The sequence below is a fragment of the Chelon labrosus genome (assembly GCF_963514085.1).
Source record: "Chelon labrosus genome assembly, chromosome: 3".
Taxonomy (NCBI): Eukaryota; Metazoa; Chordata; class Actinopteri; order Mugiliformes; family Mugilidae; genus Chelon; species Chelon labrosus.
Window position 1 is genome coordinate 17,094,566 of NC_140339.1, and position 22,309 is coordinate 17,116,874.

The 22,309-nt window shown below is 43.5% G+C and overlaps 1 protein-coding gene across 1 annotated transcript; it reads left to right on the forward strand.

Moving 5' to 3' along the window:
* Nucleotides 1–700: 700 nt before the first annotated feature.
* irx6a (iroquois homeobox 6a) lies at nt 701–5,236 on the forward strand (the record flags this gene model as incomplete). The annotated part of the gene is made up of 6 exons (XM_084541716.1): nt 701–1,142; nt 2,286–2,561; nt 3,335–3,444; nt 3,782–4,077; nt 4,198–4,875; nt 5,130–5,236. The coding sequence occupies exons 1-6, from the start codon at nt 1,077–1,079 to the stop codon at nt 5,234–5,236; spliced, it is 1,533 nt and encodes a 510-aa protein (XP_084397842.1). The 5' UTR covers nt 701–1,076.
* Nucleotides 5,237–22,309: the final 17,073 nt, after the last annotated feature.

A 22,309-nucleotide genomic window follows, 5' to 3' on the forward strand; every position in this document is an offset into this window, starting at 1 on the left:
TTCACCTCTAAGGCATATTTTCACTCTGTTACTCGTTGGTTAAACAAGGGCATGTATCCATTTGTTAATTGATACAATTACGCATTACGCGTAATGGTCACGTAGGTCTCCAGGCGCGCATCAATCACTGGTCTATTGACCTGCCAAAAACCCCTCTAACCGTTCCTGCTGGGACTGCCCCTCTCTCTAATAGAGAAAGATAGAAACATCATCGTCATTAACTCCGGGATGGACCTCTGGCCGGAGAGCCAGAGACGAACAAAGGTCGAGATTAAAAAGAAAAAGAAAAAAAGAAAAACGTACTAGAGTATTTAAATTCATCCGGCTTTTGTTGTGATAAATTGTAAATAAACACTTTATTTTTTTAGAGAGAGAGAGAGAGAAACTCTCGAAGACTTCACAAGTTTGTGTGATTTCTATTTGTCCGAGTGGGAAGAAAATAGTGTTTTAACTTACAACACAACCAAAATATCCACAGTTTCTTTTTTTCCTTCTAATTGATTTAACTTCACAAAGGGTTTCCATATGCCGTGCATTGTAACACTCCAATAATAATGGACAGCGGTGCAATTTTATCTGAGGAAATCGGTGGCAGAATTCTATTACAAAAGCAGGACAAGAGTGTGTACAGTGCACCTTAAGAAAACCCTGTGTTGGACGTGATTGGCAAAGACATTATTCTATCCTTGGTACCCTGCCGTTCCGGGATTACAGTGACGTCACGCTGATACCCTTGCATGGATGAATGCTAAAGAACTATACAGCCACAAATAATAGCACAAGCAGAGTCCATATCTTGGAAGACTTACGTTATCCTTTAAGCCTCCTTCGGCTAACACAACAACATTTTTTTTTTTGTTTTGCATTTAATGACGCTTAATTTCATTTCTTATCGGGTCCTTTGGGGGGATTATTCATTCATATAAAACAATCTGCAGCTGGTGCCAGCCTAAAGTCTCCCTCCTATGAGTGAAGTCATCTATTATTGAGCGAAAGGCCGTGCGTGGAAATGTGTGTAAGACGGTGGATTTGAAGTAGAATTGGTTGCAATCGATCAAGGGTGAAGAATATTCCTGATGGTAACAAAAGAAGCAGCTATGTCTTTCTCGCAATTTGGATACCCTTACAATGCAACTTCACAGGTAAGACACTTTGCTTTTTATTTGTAATGAGTTGAGTGCATACACAAATCTGTGACTTTTTTTTTTTTTTTTTTTGCATGTTTTCTTTCCTTTCCCTCACCAGAGGAGTTTTCTCTTACAAGAAACACTAATGTTGGGGTGGCTGCCTGGGCAGTATTGACGGCTATTTTCGCGTGCTGCTTTTGTTGTTGAACCAAATATCGATATACACGCACCCGTGTCCAATTACGCTGAATTATGAATGAACTCACGTGTTTTTCTGATGACAATAGAGATGAATGTCACCTATTGCACACTACGAGGTGCAACTGGGCTCGTGCGCCTGCTGTACACATTCGCAAACTTTCTGTGGAAATGAATGTGTTCGATTTGATTATTTAAAAAAAAAAAAAAAAAAAAAAGCTGTCGAAACGTCGTAAAAACGGGTCGTTTGCATTTTTGAGGAATGATTATCGCTCCCAGTGACAAGTTCGAAGAAGTTCAGGTCGATGAGGGGACAGAAGTTACTCTCCTGGCAAAGTTATCCCCCAACTTTTGGGCTGTTGATATTTTCAAGGTTCGGCAGAATGTATATAAAATTTAAACCATTTAAATTTGAAATGAGGCAGTGGTCAACTTGACACTGATTTTTCTTTTTCCAAGTAGAAAAAAATAATAATTTTGAAGTCGGTGATCATCTGAAGTAGGTCGATTTTACGCACGCATTGCGCACAACTTATCTTTATCTTAATATGTTCTGAAAGCAGTTATTTATGCCATTCGTATTCTTATGTAGTAAATTAATTCAAAACGCATTAGACTGCGAGAAAATAAAGGCAGTGAGGAGGTTTAGCTTATAGCAGTTGTTTTTGACTTTATGCCATTCCAGGAATTCTCTGAAAGGTGACTTACCTTGAATTAAGGCAGGTTACACATTAGGACAGTGACACCTGATTCATGGTAAATCAACTGATGTGCACCAGAAACAGACGAAATCAGACCTTTTAAGATTTCAATTCGCAACACCAGAGCAACTTGTTAAGATGGGTATCTTTTCACACATTCGCACATAACGCACAGTCACTTCAGAGTTCTCACAGACATCCATATAAGAGCAGCAGAAACAGCCAATGACCATGTCTATCCACGATTCTCTTCATGCAGTTTTTCGTGTCGGCAAACCCCAGTACGACTTGCTGCGATTCGATTTCCAGGTCGGTCTCTGACGGGACAGGCAGCTCCCAGACCGCCGCTGCCGCCGCCGCCGCCTCCTTCTGCTGCCCGTCCTACGAGAACCGGCTCCTGGCGAGCAGCCGGACGGAGCTGAACGCAGCGCTGGGGATGTACAGCTCTCCGTACGCCGCAGCGGCCGCAGCCAGCCAGAACTACGCCAACTACTTCCCCTACAGCACCGATCCATCCGCTATCTACTCCACTCTGGTGGGCTCCTGAGCTGCGCGAAAAATGGGGGAGGGGAGCTGATCGATCAGCTGGGTTTATCAATTTATCTCACAATGCAAACATATCCGTCTGGACGAGCTGTTTAAACTAGCATAGTATTCTCCTTAAACCCAAGTCGAGTAAAACAGAGTTAAAAAAAATAATAATACCACTGTGACAAGGCGAGGAAGAGTAGAAGCAGAGGGACATTTTATGAATATAAAACTACCCTCCTCATTGTGCTTTGTCTCAAAATACTGGCTCCTCTTTCTGTTATTGGCTCTTGAAAAAGTAAAAATTATATTTATCCACAGCCAGACACAATTTGTTTTTCGAAAAAAAAGTATGCCTTTGGAGTGAATAAAGTACTAAAACATTTGGGGACAGTTTGGAGTGAAGCTAAAACTTTTCTGCTCTTGTTTTACTCTGAGTCAGCTAACATGTGCTGCCCATAGACATGCTGTGCATTACAGTGTACCTGAAGACAGTATCAAAGCAAAAATTCTAAATCATAAACATACATTTTTTTTAGACAAAATCCTCTAAATCAGCATATACTTTAGACATATCAAAATACATTAAGATTTACTATAGAGGGAATAGTTTTTTTTATTCAGCTCAATAATTTGTGTATTTTAAGTGCTTAAAACTAAAATCTTTAATTTCTGTATGAGTATAATCTTCAAAATACTGAGAAATAACCTTGAAGTCCCATCTCAGAATGTTTCCACCTCATAACAATGTTTTTTTTTTTCTCTCTTTCTCTTTTACAGAACCCACAGTATGACATTAAGGACAGCACAGGCACTTTACATTCTGGCATCACTCAAACCGCTGCATACTACCCTTATGATCACTCACTGGGACAGTATCAATACGACAGGTAGGTTCTACATTCATCTTTGTCATGAGAAATATGTTAATATACATATATTATATGTTTGCGTAAAAATGTTTTCGACCACTTATTATTAAAATCAGCCTTTCACTTCAATTTGCCACACTCAGATCAAAGGTCAGAGTGTAACTTAATACTGATACCTGGATGAAATTAAGCTCTATATACATATATATATATATATATTTCAAACTACAGCGAGTGGACGTATAGGATGTCTGAATGAGTAGTCTATGACATGCTCCACTAACTGCACTAATGGCAGCTGTCTGCATGTCTTGGTGTGTGTGTGTGTGTGTGTGTGTGTGTGTGTGTGTTCCAGATATGGGACAGTTGACTTTAATGGCACAGCCCGACGAAAGAATGCCACGCGCGAAACCACCAGCACCCTGAAAACATGGTTGTATGAGCACCGTAAGAACCCCTACCCCACCAAGGGAGAGAAGATCATGCTGGCCATCATCACCAAAATGACCCTCACCCAGGTGTCCACCTGGTTCGCCAACGCCAGGAGGAGGCTAAAGAAGGAGAACAAGATGACCTGGTCCCCAAAGAACAAGGCCAACGATGACAGGAAGGATGACCTTAACAAGGGCGACCAAGACTGTGTCACCAAAGGTAATCATTAGTTTCTGTTGTTTTTTTTACTCAGTCATTCTTAAACCATAGTTACTTTAACTATGAAAATATCCTCTTAGTCAGTTAAGTTACACCCTAAAAATGTTTCTTCAAATGCAGATTCTAGTGACTGCAAGGAGGAGAAGGATCTGCATCTGAGTGATCTGGAGGATATGGACGAGGACGACTGTGACAAGCTGGACAGTGACTGTGAAAAGGTGGTTGCAGATGAGCAGGACCTCCAGAGGACCATGTCAGTATCTGGAGCTCTTCAAAAAAGAGACTGCAGCTCTGAGCTGAGCCTGAGTTTAACCAACAGCTTTCACCCGTTCCCCTGTGCCATCAAAAGTGTCACCAGCCTCCCCCCTCTCCCGTCCGACTTTCTGGATCCTATCGTCTCAAAGGCACCGTCCTCGACCGGCCTAGCGGCAGGAACCGTGTCCCTGTCTCACTTCGAAGCGTCCGATAAGCCGCGGATTTGGTCTCTGGCTCGTACGGCGGCTTCGGGTGTCATACTGGGCCCTCAGCAGCACAACTCTGAGCTGAGGACAGGCAACTCAACTGGGGACTGCCAGCTACAGAGCACCAGACTTACCGGGGCTCCTCCTGGACAGTGTGGGGGCATGAGAGGCCTCCACGAGTCTATCAGCATCACCAATGCTGAGAGCCCCTTCCCTGAGGGCTCATCCTTGCACTCAAAAGTCTATGGCACTGGCAGCTATGGCCACAAAGGTCTCCAACTTCACTGTTCATCCTATGCTGCACTCCCAGACACGTGTCAGTACTCCAGCATTGAAGGTATGTCCGTCCTTTACCTGCTGCTGCTGCTGCTTTAACACGAAAGATAATATAGATTCTTGTAAATAAGGTTTTTCTATTAATGGTTAAGGCAACATGGTTAAATACGTTAGTGCACACTAGCAAAGTTTAAAAAGTTCCCTTTTGACTTTGTTTCATGCTAGAATAACATTTTTAAGGTCACAGAGTAACACTCTCTGTCGAGTGGCACTCAAGGCAAGCTTCTGAAGATGTGCTTTTATTTGGGTGCCCAGGATTCTCTGGCGGCAAAGCAGAGACACAGTCGTCTGACCTGGGTGAAGCCTGTGGGAGCGTGCAGGATGACAAGGTCACTGCATTCAGACCGGTGATGAAGAGGTGAAGCAGGTGAGAGTCTGCGCTGACCTGGAAGAAAGCTGCGAAGCCGAGACACACTTTAACACACACACACACAGGAGCAAAGGGAAAAAGAAAAACATCAAATGCTCACACATGAACAAGTATGCACACATGGATGCACAATTCTCCTTTTATAACACTTCTTACTCTGTCTCTATGCAACAAATTGACACATGAAAAGTCGAACATGCATGAGACAGAATATTCATAAATATTTCTAAAATGAACTAATCTAAGGTGTTTCTTAAAAACAGACTCCTTACTATATATTTGTTTAAATTCCCTTTTCATTTAGGAAGCTCATCTTTAATTCCTGCTCTTTTTCTCCTCCTAGATCACCGGAAAGTGTACCACAATAAGTAAAGGGACATTTATTATGCACTAAAGGACACACTGGCCGAGCAGCGGCCTCAGTATGACACATGGGAGCTACCTGGCGCTGCTGCAGTGAGAGCTGTCAAACTGTGGACGTGGCTATCATTTTGCACAACATTGTTTTTATGGTGTTAAAGACTTTATGCAAAAAAAAAAAAATTCTAGATGCAAATGTATGAGAATGGCCAGATTAAAAAAAAAACAAAAACGGCCCCAATCTGTGTATGGCAATCGTGTAGTGTAGCAAATTTATTTATTTCTCTGTGTATTTATTATTTGAGTTTTGTCGTCCGTTTGCTTCTTATTTAATGTGTTCATTGGTTTTGGATTTGTATATCCTTTAAGTGTTCTGTTACGTTGTTTGGTTTTACTGTGGCTTCGTGTCATTTCGCCTGATGTAAAAGAGAAAAGCTTGTCGGACTTTAACAGATAAAGGACTGGATCCGCTGTGGAGATTTTTTTTTTTTAACCGTTATTTTTTCCCCCCCATTGTGTTAAACTGTGACCTTCTCCTGTGTTTGCCATTCATGCCATTTTTTTCTAACAATACATTTTTTTTTCCAAGAGCTTCCGTTTCCTGTGTCACGGTTATTTATAGAGCCTAGAATCCGATCGGCCAATTAGAAAACATTTGCCGATGCGCATTTGATCAAAGTTGATCATCCTGACTCGACGCGTAAAGCCGCGGCGCTGACGGAAGGTCATAATTCAGAGGAGGACGTGAGTGAAATCCACAAGTTGCGGAAGAAAGGGGACATCATCTCTCCATTGTCAGCACCTAATCAGAAGTGGCATCAAACACTTTGTTACTGTTCAGGCCAAGCAGCGAAGCAGGGACATAGGATGAATGCTGCTTTGTCCCCTCTGTAGCGAGCCGCTGCACTAACTTAACATTGTGTTAATTAAAAGGTCATTTGTAGGATCAAACCCAGCAGAGAAATTCACATGGTCCCTCAGAGTTCCTTTGATTTGGCTGCTTTGCCTATAGACCATCTCGTTATGGGCTAACTTTTTCTTCCTCTCCTACAGGCATCTGTAACAAGATGATCACTGTAGTGTATGATGCATGCTGACGGCCTGGAAAAAAAAAAAAAAAAAAACCTTTTCATCTTCACATTGCAAACTTTTAAAATCAAATACTTCCATAGTAAACGACAGAGAGGTTCTGCGTAAACGAGTCACCACTGGGATATTGATTTTGACGCACTAGTCCCCTGCGCAAAACTTGACAATTCAAAAAAAATTAAAAATAAATAAACTTTACACAGCCTTTTCCCCTTAAACAGAGGGGGGAACTGGACTTTTACCAGATCGTGGTACAATATAAATTGTAATAATAATATCATTAAATCGTGTATTTCCTACGGAGGCGAGAGGCTGTCTGTTTTCTTTCTAACTTGATCTCCTGGTCTGATTTTCTAAAACCACTTAATCATTATTACATAAACGGGCAAAGATTTAGAACTTAAGACTACATTTGATTTCAGACCATCAAGTAAAAAAAAAAAAAAAAAACAATACCTGGCAAATATTCCACTAAGCGTCATTTGAGGTCGTCTTTGCGGGATTATGCTTGTAATGAAAGTCTTTTGCGCATTAGGGCAATTCTGAGGCGCTGTGGTCATCCTATGTGTCCTTGGCCAATGGCGGAGCTGTCAGCCGCGCCTGGAGCCGGGTAAATCCGGTAAAGTCTACACGGGGAAGGTCAGGAATAATAACTTAGGCCTATTATATTTTATTTTTAGTTTTTATTCAGCAGTTCAATTTCCCATTCGGGTTAATCTGAGAACCAGTGAATGATCCGTGGAAGGAAAAATAACAACTTCTATGGACAAAACATGAACATGCACAAAGCTGCTGGTGTTCCTGATCAGCGCCAGGCGCAATCAGAGCATTTAAATGAACCACTGCTATTGCTTTAGTGACGCGTTTTCAAGTGAAGGCCGCTTGCAGGATGCGTTTCAATCAAGCAAATACGCACGATATGAAAAACCTACAGGGATGCAAGACTGACAGCTCATGCTATGAAGTTTCCACGTCTGGATCCCTCAGTGGGCTGATAGCTGCTGCAACAGCAGGCCTGGTGAGGACACGCCACTGACGGGGAGCTCTCTCTCTCCTTCTCTCTCTCTCTCTGTCCTCTTCAGCAGTAATCAGTCATGACGCGTGGTGCGTTGCTCTTTACGTTAAGATGTAGGCTGGGTGTGAATCAAATATTTACAGCCAAATGTAATTAAATCGCGGGCAGTAAAGAAAAGCTGCCTCATGCTATTGGAGGTAATGATGCATGCGCAATGGGATTACCACCATGGCGGTGTACCTGGGGGGGAAAGCGCAGATAATGGCCATGATGGGCTCCTCGTATAGCCGCCTATGCCTGAAGCAGCTAACAGGTCAATTAGTGTCTCCTATACACGACGTTTTACACATAGGCTAAAGCAGCTGCACATTGGAGACACGATCAAGGCAACCTGATCTGGATGCCATGGATCAGAAACTTCATTACTGCCACTCACATACATAAAGGTAAAAGGAGGAAATGAAGCACACAAGTTAAATACGCGGAAAAGGATGAATGAAGAGAACATTTATTGTTGTTGCCGGACACGTGGGGGAGGAGACAAACAAGATTTCCTGTTTGTCTGACATTTTTAATCTGGGGCGAGACATGAAATCTGTGACAAACTACAGAATAATAACTTCTTTAGGTAGCCCGCGCACAACTAAATCTCCCTAATACACGCCTTCCTCTTGGTAAATTACATTTTTCATTAGGCAGGAAAAGGGAAGGGGGTGAATGGCGGCGGGTGCCTGTGAGAGCATGTTTGCATAATCCAAAACAGATTTTAGATAATCTGTGAATGAGGCACAAATATGCCACACACACACAAAAAAAAAAAAAGAGAAGAAAAAGGAAAAACAAGCCATGATAAACATGAATACTTAAATAGGTTTGACAATATTAATCTGCGACCCATCCCTTGTATGGAATCAGAGGCTGTGTTTAGGCTCACATGGATCTTATTATCAAGCACTTCCATACGTTTACATTCAGTGTGCGACCCCCCCGCCCCTATTTGCGCCCCCTCCTGTACTGTCATGCATCATTAGGTCTTTTGTGGGCCAAGTTGCTGCTTGCACCCCATGCTCTTTTCAAGTCAACAGGCCAACTGACTGTCAGAGATGACAGGTGCTCCGTTAGGCCGGTGTTTGGAGCACACGTAAAAAGGAGAAAACTTACAATTGTGAACATGTTTATTTAAAGAAGAATCTCATCCATCCATCAAACTACATCCTAACTACATCCTTGCTTTTAAAGTAAGGGTAAATCCTTCCACAGATGAATCATTTGAGACAAACATTAAATGTTCGACTAAGCAGAGCGTGGGACGAATGTGATTTTGTTCTCTGTTTTTCACTCCCTCAGTCAAAGCTGTATTGGTTATCAATTAAACAAACACTAAACTTTACACAGTTAAATTCTCCAATTCTCTTTAGTCCTCTAAGTACCACGGACAGCTTTTACCGCCTAATCGTGACTGTGTATTTCAGCACCAGGTTCAAGGACAACCCGCTCAGCTCGTTCACGCAAATATACAGTTTGACAGCTGAAATATCTCGGGGCAATGGATGCAGCGAGCAAGGCTAGAGATCCACTTGTTAAACTGTCACATTCTTTTTCTTCTTCTCCTGCTGTACATGCTGTAAGACAGGTGTCAGCTTAACACCTGAGTGTAACTGAGAAACGTAAAATAAACACTGCATTACTTGAAAACAATGCAGAATTCCCAATTAAAATCTGAGTTAGAGGTAAGGCTGCGTGTTCTGTTATATGCATTTATTACGTTCATTGCCTTTTCTCTTAACCGGACCCATAAAAGCACCTGGCACCGGTCTAACAATGACTGCTGTGTATAATGCCATAGAGGTCAATGAGGGGTTAACTGGTGACAATGCGCTGTCAGGAACATCCATCACATGTGCACTTTACATTTAGGCTCTTCCTTAATGAGCATGTGCCTTCAATGTAAAAGAATATGAATTACTCTGACACAATATCAATGGCCTCTTTGTATAAATAGGAGCCATAATCACAACAACAACAACAACAACGACAACATTGCAGACAATAATTTGCCCTCTACTCTGACAAAAGAGCCAGCATGGAGGTGCCATTTGATGTGTCCCACGCTGGGCATGCTAAGGCTCATAAAACAAAGTCTTTGTACCAATGGCTCAGAGTTCAGACGAGGGGGACAATATACACACTTCATTACATTTAGTCAAAAGGCGCAATGAAATGTGTGTGGGACATTGTTTCTGTGCATGTCTCCCTCCATGGAATTTCTGATTGCCGATGTTGCTACAAGGTCTCTGCTAATGAGTTTTGTCAAAGACAATTAGAGACTTGGTGGAATGGCCAGAGAGGGGATGAAAAGCTGGCTTTGTGTGGTTTGGGTAGATGTTGCATTGCGACCCTTGCTTCTTTCTATACCCTGTGTTTGACCTGTGCTTCGTGTCCAAAAAAAAAAAAAAAATCCAGGCCTCTGCTCGATCAGTGGTGAGTGATCCGGCCCTGCTGTCTTTCGCTATGCTATACGCATTCCAAAAAAAAAAACATCCCAGTGTGCCAGACAGGATCTGGAGCATGGCACACAGTGATGTTAGTGCTGCCATTTCCCAGGGCCTTGTTTCTTTTATAGGCCTCATTCCCTTCAGAGTAAGTGGGTTCCTCAAGTCTACTCTGGCCTGTTGACTGTGGGAATAAGGACTTGCGACACAAATGCTGATGAGAGGAGAGTTTCTATTTCGCCCCTCATCTCAGTTCACTGACAATCTTTTACGGCCTAATTGAATAGTGTGGAATAGTGTGACTGCCCCCTAGCTCAAGTGATACTGGAGCACGGAGGTAAGAGTCGCCCTAACAAAGCTTTACATCTGTGCTTTCATGACTTGTGTTCTACCCTGGTGTCCGTCTCACCCAGTGGGCACGGTCAATCTCAGGTGGCACTCAGGCGATAATATGAGCAAAGATTATCATAGTTACTTTGGGCACATACAAAAATGATGAGGTTAACAATCCCCAGTCATGAAAAAGGAGTCAAACTGAATGCCTGTTCAAGAAGAGCATTCATGTTCAACCCACAGAGTGGTAAACTGTACGTGTTCCTGATGATATTTTATGTTTGTCTGCTGTTCCGACAGTTTTGTCTTGCTTTAGGCCTTAGGTCAGCGTCACCAACATTAGAATAATCTTCTGTGCCATTTTAATGCCCTTTAATAATCCCTTGCACCTAATTTTTAATCTCATGCTCTCCTTCTGTTTTTCTTCCCCTTTATGTTGGGCATCTGTTGGCCTTTAATGCCTGCTGTTGAGTCTCCGTTTGAGTTTTAAACGGGGCATATCTCCCTAGAGACTGATCAGATAATGGATATAAATCCCAAATTCTGCAGCATTACACAAGGAAACCTATGAATCACGTGAAAAAGGAGGCAGGGGTCATGTGCCTGACAGGGACTGTAGTAGAAGGGAGTTTTTAGTCTAGGCTGGGCTGGTTGATGCTGCTCTGCATTAATTCACCTTCATCAATCAATACCCACGCTACTTTTCTTTATTTAACTTTTCTTTCTGCTGTAAGTGAGCTTTGATTTTCAAAAACAAATGGTGACTAATTGGTGAAGAACGCCGAGCATCTGGCAGCCGAAGACCCACATATTGCACCCAAATGTTGAATGGCGGAGACAAAAAACAGAGCCGAAAGATAAATATTGGACTCGATTCAGTCAAGTAGATGGAAACACAGCTGCATATGAATAATAATTTGGCTTTGAGTTTGCTCAACACAAATTTCTGTACTTTTTCTTTTTTTCCTGTTGTGATGTTTTTTTATCACCCTCTAGTGGTCAAGCATTGACAAGCGCAGCTTTAACAACACAACCTCATACATAAAAAAAACAGGATACAATAGCTGAATCCTGATTGTTTGCACAAATCCACAGACAGGCAAGTGTCCTGAGTGAAACCATTACTTTTTACAGAACTGGTCTGACTGTTTGATTAGGTTTAGGCCTAAAAATGTCTGCTATGGTTAAAAAAAAAAAGAAAAGATCTCAAAGCCACTTTTTTTTGGCTAGCATGCTATTAAATCCAGACCACTTATTCATGTGAGCATGGGAGGGCGCATAACCTTAAATATTCAACTGCTGCTGTTGTTGTTTTGTTGAGGATTCTACCCATTTGTACTCTAAGCACTTTCCAGTCACGGTGAGACATCCATTCATTTGCTCACACAAGCACACACTGGGTTCACTTCAGTCTATGTGGCATCTCCCTGGGACCAACCCTCCACATCTACCTACCAAGCCACAGACGCCCAAATTGTGTTCGTCGCTCAGCCTATGCTGACTAACAGTAATGTAACCTGACCCTTTAACTGACTGTGTTACCAGGGGAGTGTGTAAAGTATAGAAAGTCATAGTTAAAATAAGGAACAATGTTTAACTGAAAGTTCCTAAAATACAGTACCTAATTACAACATGGTGTCCCCTGTTAGTTCTCCAATTTAGTTTGGTTTCAGGTTTTAGAGAAGATTTCATAATATTTAGTTTGTTCCAAAAAAAAAAAAGTCCCAAACTTCTACACTGGCGTACACAGACACGATTTTGTAACTTCACATTACATGGACACAAATCATACTCGGCTTCAAACTTTTGGTTAGGGATAGTTTTGGATGATTTGCAAAAAAAAGGTGCGGGGAAAAAAAATCGTCACAGTAGGTTTATTTTTGTGGAGCTGTACAGGTGACAGGCTGCAGAGCTGTTCATTTGGACTGCAGACAGAAACAATGTTCAGCAACAGAATTCTGCAAAGCAGCAGCAGCACTATCAATTCTCTTCAATTTATGTCTCCAATTTCCTGAGTTCAGCCTGTGCCAACACCACTGTAGATTTGACAGATGAAGTCCAGCATGTGAAGCCAGCAGCTTGTCTCTCTTGGAGACTCTGCACCTGACATTTTTTTTCTTTTTTTACTTCTTCTTTGCAGATATGCAGTACATTGAATCGCAGTAGCACCTATAATGAACAGCCTCCTCCACCCGAACGCGGAGTATTTCCACTACATTAGTTTCATCGGCATCATGCGGGCAAGAGGAAAACTCACAGCGGGGCTGTGTAACAGTATGGCGTAGACAGCACACTTCTCCACTGGGCTCTGCTTGGGGGCCTGCCTCTCTGTGTGAAGCTCCTGTGTAGGATTAGACACCGGCGTGCAAGTCAAATGCTTCCTAGCTAATGGAGTCTCCACACCTGCCTGATGTCTACATCAGCTCTGCTTACTGTTACTCACCGCCCTCATATATCAAGCAGACACACCAAGGAATGCAGAGGCCTTTCCAAGAAAAGTATCTCCATGATTACAGAATGTATCATTACAGTGACAAAGCTGACCTCAAAAACCTATGCATGCAAAGTGGGTAAAAATGACAGAAAGCCATGTTGATTACCTACAGAGGGCTACTGATCAAAAACAAAAGTAATTTACGACACTGAGGAGACTTGTACGGCCTGTGAATCAAATCACATTCTTTAAATATGCTGTATGGAGGCCGTGACATGTGAAAAATGGCTTTGTTTATCCCAAACAAACCGAATGGGCTCTCATCAAGCGGCATCAGTGCATGGGCCGTAAAGTGTCCCTCAACAAGGAGCGAGCGGGGCTGCTGGAAACAAGGAGTTGTTGTTGCGGTGGCATGCCAGTCGTGACGTGGCTTTGATACGGCGGAGCAATAAGAGGCATCAAAGTGGGGCCGCTGCCACACGCTCGGTACGCTGCAAGGTAAACAGCTGAGAGGAGAGGAGAAAGAAGGTGAGGAGGGAAGGAGGGAGCAGCGGAGGGAGGTGACACACGGACCACACATTTTCAAAGTTGACTCTTAAACACAGTACGCTCATAAAAGTACAGGTCCCATTATTCATGGGTGGGATTTCTCTCTCTCTCTCTCTCTCTCTATTTGCATGCGGGCAAACAGCCCAAAACCCTCAGGCTGTGTCAAATGATGGAGCATCATAATTACGCCCTTTTTATTGGCCATCTTATTCCAGCTATGACTGATGCAGCTCCCAACCCTAAAGTGTTTCCATTTGCACTTTCATGTGGCAAACGAGCGGAGGAGCCACGGCTCGCCTGCCTTTCAAAGGTAGGCCTGACAAATATTTATGGCCCGACGTGAAGTCACTTTTAATCAGGGCCGGTGACCTGTTCCTGAGGAATCTGTCTGCTGCAACATGCTTATCTTCCTCCCGTAATAAATGAGCCTTCAAAGGGCCCACTGTGCTCGCATTGTGCGGTTGTCTAAAAATAATAACTGACACGTTTCTTTAGAATCACTCACAATCAAGAAGCCCGAGGAGGCAAATGCAGATTCCTGCTTGTAACATGGCAGAAATAAATCAATGACCTCCCTCTACTGGTCAAAGGCCAAACTACAGTAGAGTGAATGAGCAGCTTGTCTGCTGTTGTGAACAGAGGAGAAAAATAAAGGTAAGGTGAGCCAGCGCTTGTACGGGAAATATCCTGTTAACATAAACCACACTTCCTAATTTCTGCATTGGATCACTGCATGCTTAACATATTAAATTTGTTTTACGAGTATTTTTAAAGAAGTAGAAGTTATATATATATATATATATATATAAAATCTAAACCACACACTGGAGAAATGAATACTGATTATATTTAAAGGACAAATTATCCACATCCTGTGAGCTTAAATCCCTTTAAAACTCCCAGATACCTCGAATTACCTGCCATCAGTGAAATGTTAAGACAAGTCCTATTCATTGCTAAAATGTGCCGTAAATCCCCTGCATATTACTGTGGGCAGCTGATGGATAGCAAAGGAATCCAAGAAGAGATATGCTGATGAAGTACTATAAATAGAAATTACCTCAAACTTCCAGAGTTCACGTCCAAGCCAGTCAAGTCTGTAATCCTTTGCTACTTTTTTTTCACCATTGTCACTGTCTGAAATCCTGCAGTATGTTTTATGCCGTCTAGTTTGAAACCTAGATTTATGACACCAATATGTTCTTTTCCATGCTTTAACAGGGTATAAGTCAGTATGGGAGGGCTCCCATAGTGAAAACAGATATTTTCGTCCGTATTAGGAGTTATGGGGAGAGTGATCCTTAAAAATGAAAGTCATAAATCATTTCCCTTCCCCGATTATACCATTAACGGGAGCATGGTTTTCTCGTTTGGGTCATGCTAATAGTTTGGGCTTGAGGTTGTGGCCGCGGAGCAACGCGTGTTCCCATTTGCCAGCGAGAGGGAGGCATTGCGAGAGTTTGTCTTGGTGGTCCCGTGTTAGTGCTTCAGCTGTCTTAGCCTGATCGCTGTGGACGCCGTCCGCATCTGCTCCAGATTTCTCCTTTCATTTCTTTCATTCTTTCTTTCTTTTTTTTCAAACCCCCCTCTCTTCCAATTGAAGTTTCTATATTGGGCCTGGTTGTGGTCTTCCAGAGAGACCCCACGACAAACTATCAGAGCATTTTGCACTCGGCAAAAAGCACCGGATGCCAGCAGAGTACATATTAAATTTGTTACTAATTTTAAACTTGGCATGGCGGACCACGGAGCTGCCACTAGCTCACTGGAAGCAGGCGGGTTCAGCCCCACTGCGACCACAACCACAATACAAACAAAGCATATGGAACAGCAGCTCCCAGTGTACTACTGACAGTAAATGTTTAGAAAAGGAACTTTCAAAAATAACCCGGCGTAATAGAATTAGAAGGAGTGAGGCGCCTGGCAGCATGTCCCCCACCTTTTTTGACTCCTGTAACAAATTAAAATTAAAACAGTTTGGAAAGCACGGCCTAGAGGGTTGGCGTGCTGCAGTTGTGTGCGTTAAGATCGTTCTCATCGGTTGTTTCTGGCTGGGAGACTTACTCACTACTAATGCTCCCAAGAGAATGTAATGACTTACTTCACCATGTGCATGCTGTTGTAGTTAATGGCAATGAACAAGGTGTTAAATAACAGCTGTGAAAGTACTCCAGAAGTGAGAGTATTTGTGTACTCGTCCGGCAGCAGACATGTGAGCTGCAGACATGTTCAGTGTCAGTGTAAAATGGAGTTGGAACTTCAGCTTCACAGGTCACGAGGTCACGAAGTTTGGTTTCATAGGTGCATGTCTGTCTGTCTCTCTGTCTGCCTGTATGTCTGTGGCTGTCTGACAGTGCGAAGCTCACTGTGATGTTCTCTGCTTTCTTGCAGCTTTTCCTTCTTCCCCTCATTCTGTTGAACAGGATGTTGTTGCTGGCCCCAGCTGCGTGTGTCACCCATGGAACTGCAGTGACCTCTAGAGACAGCTCTCTCCACGCACAGTGTGGAGGCAAACCTGAGGTGCCTTGGCACAAATTAGGTGAGAGGGACAGACATAGAGAGAGAGAGAAAGAGGCCGGTTGAGAATGTGGACGGAGCAGGAGGACGGGCCCGTATGCACGTATGTCAAATACGTGCAAAAAAATAAAATAAATCCCAAACAGACATGCTAACACACGCACGCATCATTAAAGGTGAGCGCACATTTAAACAAACGCAACATGCCAAGAGCCCGGGCCACCCCTGCAGATCGCCCTGATCAGTGTGGGAGCCACTTCCTCTCTGATCTAATATGTTTAGCAAACATTCATTTATTCTCCCCAATCAATAACAGAGCAGCGTGTGTTTATGACTCTGCCTTAAGTCACTCAGTTCATCTGCAGTTCAACGAAGCTGAAACACTGCTCTACCCTCTAGCCTGCTCCAGTCAATGACCAGTTTATCACCTATCATTCTCTCACAAATTGAGGTGGGAAATGTTATTTTATGTTATATTTTCTGAACAAATAACTCTGTCAGGAGCCGCGGGTTCGGATCCTTGACGCGACTGCCGCGGTAGCAGAGAAGCCAAAACGGTATTTTACGGTTCCTCTTAGCAAATGGAACATGTTTTGATAAGGAAGCAGATGGAGATATACACACTTCCAGCTCATTTTGATGCGCGAAACCGCCACGCCAAGAGAGAAGCGAGTGTAACCTTCAGTTGCACTAGGAAAAAAAAAAAGAGGGACTCTAGCTCGAAAAAAAAAATAAAAAAATAAAAGATTTTACAGCATCTTCAAACATGCTGAATGATTCGCTATGGAGCCTTTACACCCCCAAAATTCCCAGGGTAGAAAATTATCCTGAATAAAATGTTCCAAAACGTAGCTGTGAATCAATATCAGATGCAGGCTGAGTTTCAGTTGAGGGAAAAACCGGCGCTTGCTTTTTAACTCTCCGCTGAGGAACGTGGAGTATCTAGGAAAGAATAAAGCTCATTCACACTCCCAAGTGCAGTAAAGGTATTTTATATGGGTACTTATTATTGTTATCATAATTATCATTTTCTGTGTACCATAAAAGTGGCTGATGGAGGATATATGGATGGCTGAGGCTGCAAATAACAGTTCTGGTCCGGGGCTGTAAAGCTGTCCCTTCTTTTCTGTGGTGGAATAAATAACTTGCACACATGCTCATTGCACATCTGTTTTGTTCTGGGAGGTCAGTAGGTACTGTAATGCTAACTAAGATATTTATAGGAGTGTAGATTTACATTTTATATCGCCATGATTAAAGTCATTCTGATTTTTGTATGTATTTAAGTCATTTTTATGCTGAACAAGGTGAACTCATCTAAACGTTGAAGGAAAGAGCATGGGTAGACAATAAATATCCCAGGTGGGACCGCGTTCAGTACTGTATGCCTGTGTATTTACAGTGAGGTACTCCTATTAGCTATGTACAGTACAGTCCGGGAGCGATGCACAGATGCCCTGACTGGTGCCATACGGCCGATGGCTCATTAGAGCTCAGATGGAAGACATGAATCAAAGGAGGAGAGGAGAGGAAACAATCAATCTGCCTAATGGGAATCCCCAGTGAGGAGCGTGGGCCAGCCATCCCAGCGCAGCTGTAGCCATTTTTATATGTGACCTCCCAGCTTAAACGACCCACCAAAATGTCCCCAACGCTGCCGTAGCCACCGCCACCGAATAGCACAGGGCACACACCAAAAGACACAGAGCCCCACAACAAGCTATTAGCACACAGGCCTCCCACTGAGTATGTGGGCGCTGCATAGTGGTGATGTGGTTTGTGAAGCAGAGCCCGGGAGACCCGACGTCCCCATTCGTCTCCGACAGTCTCCTGCACATGTGTCGTCCATATCCTCCCAACCAGGGAGCGACACCCAGCTTGATGTGGGGCGCAATGAAAGAAGCAACAGGGACTGGATTTATGGCACGGAGGGCGCCTGTGTGCTAGGAGGTATGCACAAATTGTATGTTTACTGTCAGCGTGTGAGGTTGCGGCCGGGAGGAAGACATCATTGTTGTGGTACAGCATAACTCGCACTTCACGGGGTCAAGGTCAGGTTTCGTGGCACAGTTTACCTGAACTTTGCCCCGTCACACTTTTAGATGGCTTTCAGAACCTTTGATCTGCTACACTGCACGCTCTCTGCCTGCACAAGACTACTTATCTATTCAGTGTGGAGTTGCCAACAGCCCTTTAAGAATCGAGTTATGCTAAACAGAGGTTGATTTAAACCAGAGGTTGACCTCTGACCTGAGCTTAGAGGATAATGTCCCAGGCAAGGAGAGCAAAGTCCTGTTACCATCCATGAATCAGACCCCAACCGACATTATTTCAAAATTGCTTAGTTGCATGGAACTCCCTTTAGTGCTGAACGGACTTTCATAAAATTGATTTTCTGAGTACACCCTTTTAGCAGCTATAAGCTTGAAATATGAACCCTTCATTGCTGAAAGCATTTCATTTTTTTTTTGCCCCTGTGACTAATGATCCAGGGAAGAAGTGTGTTTGAAATTCTCCTCGGCAGCCATTTCCATAATTAAACACTGCTAATTATAGAGCTTTGGCTGACTTTAAACAAACAGGCACAGTTGCCGAGCATGCTTTCACGCCTTCCGCTCGGAAATTTATGCAAATTGTACCCGTATCGTGTGTTTTCTTAGATGAAACTGACAACGTTAAGACACATTGCTCGTGCTCACAAAGATCAGACACCAACACTGAGAGTAATGCTGTGGAGAACCTGACAAGCCATTGGTGGTTTGAAGGAAATACCCTGCACAGGTGTGATGTTGTGTACAATGAGGATCAAAGCTTGCGCCGCAAAAGTATCAGATGATTGAATATGTTCGCGCACACGTGTGTACGTGTGTTTGCGCATACATGAATATGCATTCATTCATTACTATGAGTGCCCTATGGTGGAAGAAAAAGCCCCTGTCTTGGCCAACAAACATTTCAGCATTGTTGATTCTAGCTCTATGACACTGCTTGTCAATTTATCAGCCTTTGACAGCAAGCCACTGGAAGCCATTATGGCAGACAAATGAAAATTATATATGAAGATTAACATCAAGTCATTTGTTAGGGAGAAAATAATACTGCTGGAAATAAACAGGGCGCAGAACTGAGAGCTATGCTGCCAGTAATTCACATATCAACAGCGTTTAAATTATTAAAAAGATTGGAAATCATAATTGGCCATATATTTTTCCCATTCTTCTCCACACAAATGGCTCGCCTGGGGTACTTGACATTCAACAGTGGTTTGTAATGTAAATGACAGAACGTATTTTCTCCATATCTTAACAGCGGATGGAGTGATTGACTACTGAATATAAGCAAGCTACAGGTGGGGGTCAATTATCATTTGAATAATCGAGCATCAGCGGCTGCCTGGCATGACTGTGAAGTGTGACACATTTTTATCTCTATGCATTTCAATGAAGTCAGACTGGTACATAAAAGGTTATCACCTAGGAAACATATTTGCCTAGGCGCAAGTTAAACAGGCAAGTGAGATCAGCATAGATATTCAATTTAACCAGTCAACCCTGACCTATAAATATTTCAACAAAACCCAATGAGGACCCCTCCCTCCCTCCCTCCCTCCCTCCTGCCCCAACCCCCCCCCCCCCCTTCTCTCCCTCTTTGATCCAATTCCATTCCAGCAGCGGGAGATACGAGGGAAGAGACGGAGCAAAGAAGGGAGGTGTGAGAAAAGAAAGTCAAGCATATTGTAGCTTATCTGTTAAGTGAATTGTTTAATGCATCTGCCTTCTTCTCGCCCTGGGGACGTGCACAGAACGAGAGGGGAACGAGGGGACAGATTTACACTACAGGGCACTGGTGGCTCCAAAGTTGAGGAGGAGACGTAGACTAATCTATAGTTGTGAGCTGACAAATCTGGCCTGACACCGCGCTCTGTAGCGGGTAGACTCGGGAGATGGGCATTAATCACAGCGTGTGCTCTGCTGAGAGCACAGGCACACTGGGGACACCTCAAAGTGAGCTGGAGGTTATACAGGCGAGGGGATTAATCAATACAGCCCCATAATAACAGCCAACCACCAGCACTTAAAGCCCCGCCGGTTACCGAGGTGCAGCGCAGTCACCCAGCTCGTTCAAACGCCCGCCGCGCAGGTACACGGAGGCAGCGGCACGCACACCTGAGTTTCCCATTCAAGACTGCGTGAAAGACATCCTGCAATCAGAGCTCTATAGAGATCAGCGCTCATTCAGGAACATAGAGACACCTCAGGCAAAAAGAAGGCACAGATTCAATACAAATACGTTATAGCTTTTGTCAAGAAAGCTTAAGCTTGTGGTGAAAACAAAAAGCAAACCCAACTGACTAGTAGTAATGGCATTTCTGTATTAGTCATAACAGAATGTCTGTACAGAAAATCAGAATTTACAATGTCAACAATTTTGCTATAAATATTTGCAGAAAGTTTCCACGTTGGAGCAGACCTCGCTCTCATGACTGAACCTCATCAGAGAGCGGGGGAAACTGCAGACCCTCACTGCACTGTGATTACACCACCTCGCCAAGACAAAGCTGACAAGTCCCATCAGCTGGGAGAACGCTATGTAAAAGCTAACGGGTGGGGGGGACCATGGTGCGAAATAACCAATGTGCAACGAGACCCAAAAACTGGCTTAAGCGTTCTGTCAATGGCCAGCGACGGCCCAACCTCTCTGTAGAAGCCTGCCACCCAAAGAGACCTCGATCAGCAGCCCCCCAGCCTGACAGCAGATCAGTTAGCCCCCATCCTCCTCCCTCCTCCCTCCTCCCGCCACCCGGCCCCTAACTTCATACAGCCAGTAAGCAGACAGTGTAGCAGGAGGTGAAAACTCCAGCTATTTGTCAACGTGGCGCCCGTGTCAAAATGTCAGGCCCGGGGACATTCCCCGTGCAGCTGGGCTGTTAGCTAAGGAGACAGGCCGTATGGTCGGAGCAGGAGCATGCTGTCACCGACCAGTCAAGCTGCCTGAGACCAGCAATCAAGGAGCTCTTTCCCTCCCTCACTCTGACTCTTATCTATCTCCTGCTTTTTTTTCCCCCCCGACTCTCTCAATCTCTCCTGTTCACTCTTGCTCTGTCACCATCCTCGGCCCCTCTCCATTTTTTAAAATGTGAATCATTCAGTTGCTCACATTTTCTCTCCTGTGCATCATTCATCTTCAACACACGCCTCTTTATCACTTTCTATCTAAAAATAAAGGAAAATGGAAATTGTTTTTTTTATTTATTTATACCATCAAAATTATTGAACTATACGTTATCTCTCATGTTTTCCTGTTTTATTTTTTTCAAATGCACTCTGAAACAGGGAATAAAATTACTGCTCAGCAAAACATGTCCGGAAGAATACACCGATGAGGCCTGCATTCAGATTTAACCAGCGACTGCAGCTTCAAAATATTTTCCTTACTCCGAGAATGTTGTTTGTGGCAGATTGATAGGTTTTCCAAAAAAACAAGTATTCTGCTTAAAATCTCGTGCAGCAAAACAGTATCTGTATTTGCTTCCAGTGCCGAGAGTGGCGGTGGTTTCATTGTCTGTCAGCCTGGCTCAGATACGCTCTCCCCGCGGAGTACCAATCCTAAAGGATTAAGAGCCGAAATAACAATAACAGAAAATCAAATCAAGTAACATATGAGACGTGAAAAACAACATTAACTGTGTTCACGAGCGACAAATTCATTGCTCTATCTTTTCTTAAGCTCCTTTGACTTGGCATTTACGAGGAGAGGGTGGAGGATTTACTGTGGCAAAATGCAAACAGGGTATTTATGGGTCAAACACAGCCTAGCTGGCTTTATGGCAGATTATGCCCTCTTTTTCCAGTGGAGTACACAAATTCAGTTTGATAGTGGTCTGATAACATTTTCCAACATTTAATACTGAATGTTATTAGGTCATATAGTAAGAATTCACCGGGACTGATGCAAGGCGAGGGGAATGTAGGCTCGGGTTGACTAATCTTTCATGGCAATTTCAACAATGCTGCAATTGTCTGCGCGTGGGCGTTAACGTGTTCTTCTTCCTCGGGCTTGCTTACCTCTCCCTTCTTTTTTTTTCCTGTCCATTTTGTTTTCCTTATCTGAACACCCCTCCCAGAGTCCATCTGGTACCTTTTGCTCCCCCTCGGAACGCGGGCCGGTGGAATTCCCTGGCCTAATTAATGAGCAGACACTCACAGACGGCCAAAGGCTCACATGTCTGTCTCCGTGCACCACCTTGCCTCAGGAGGCCCTTTATTGAAAAGAGAA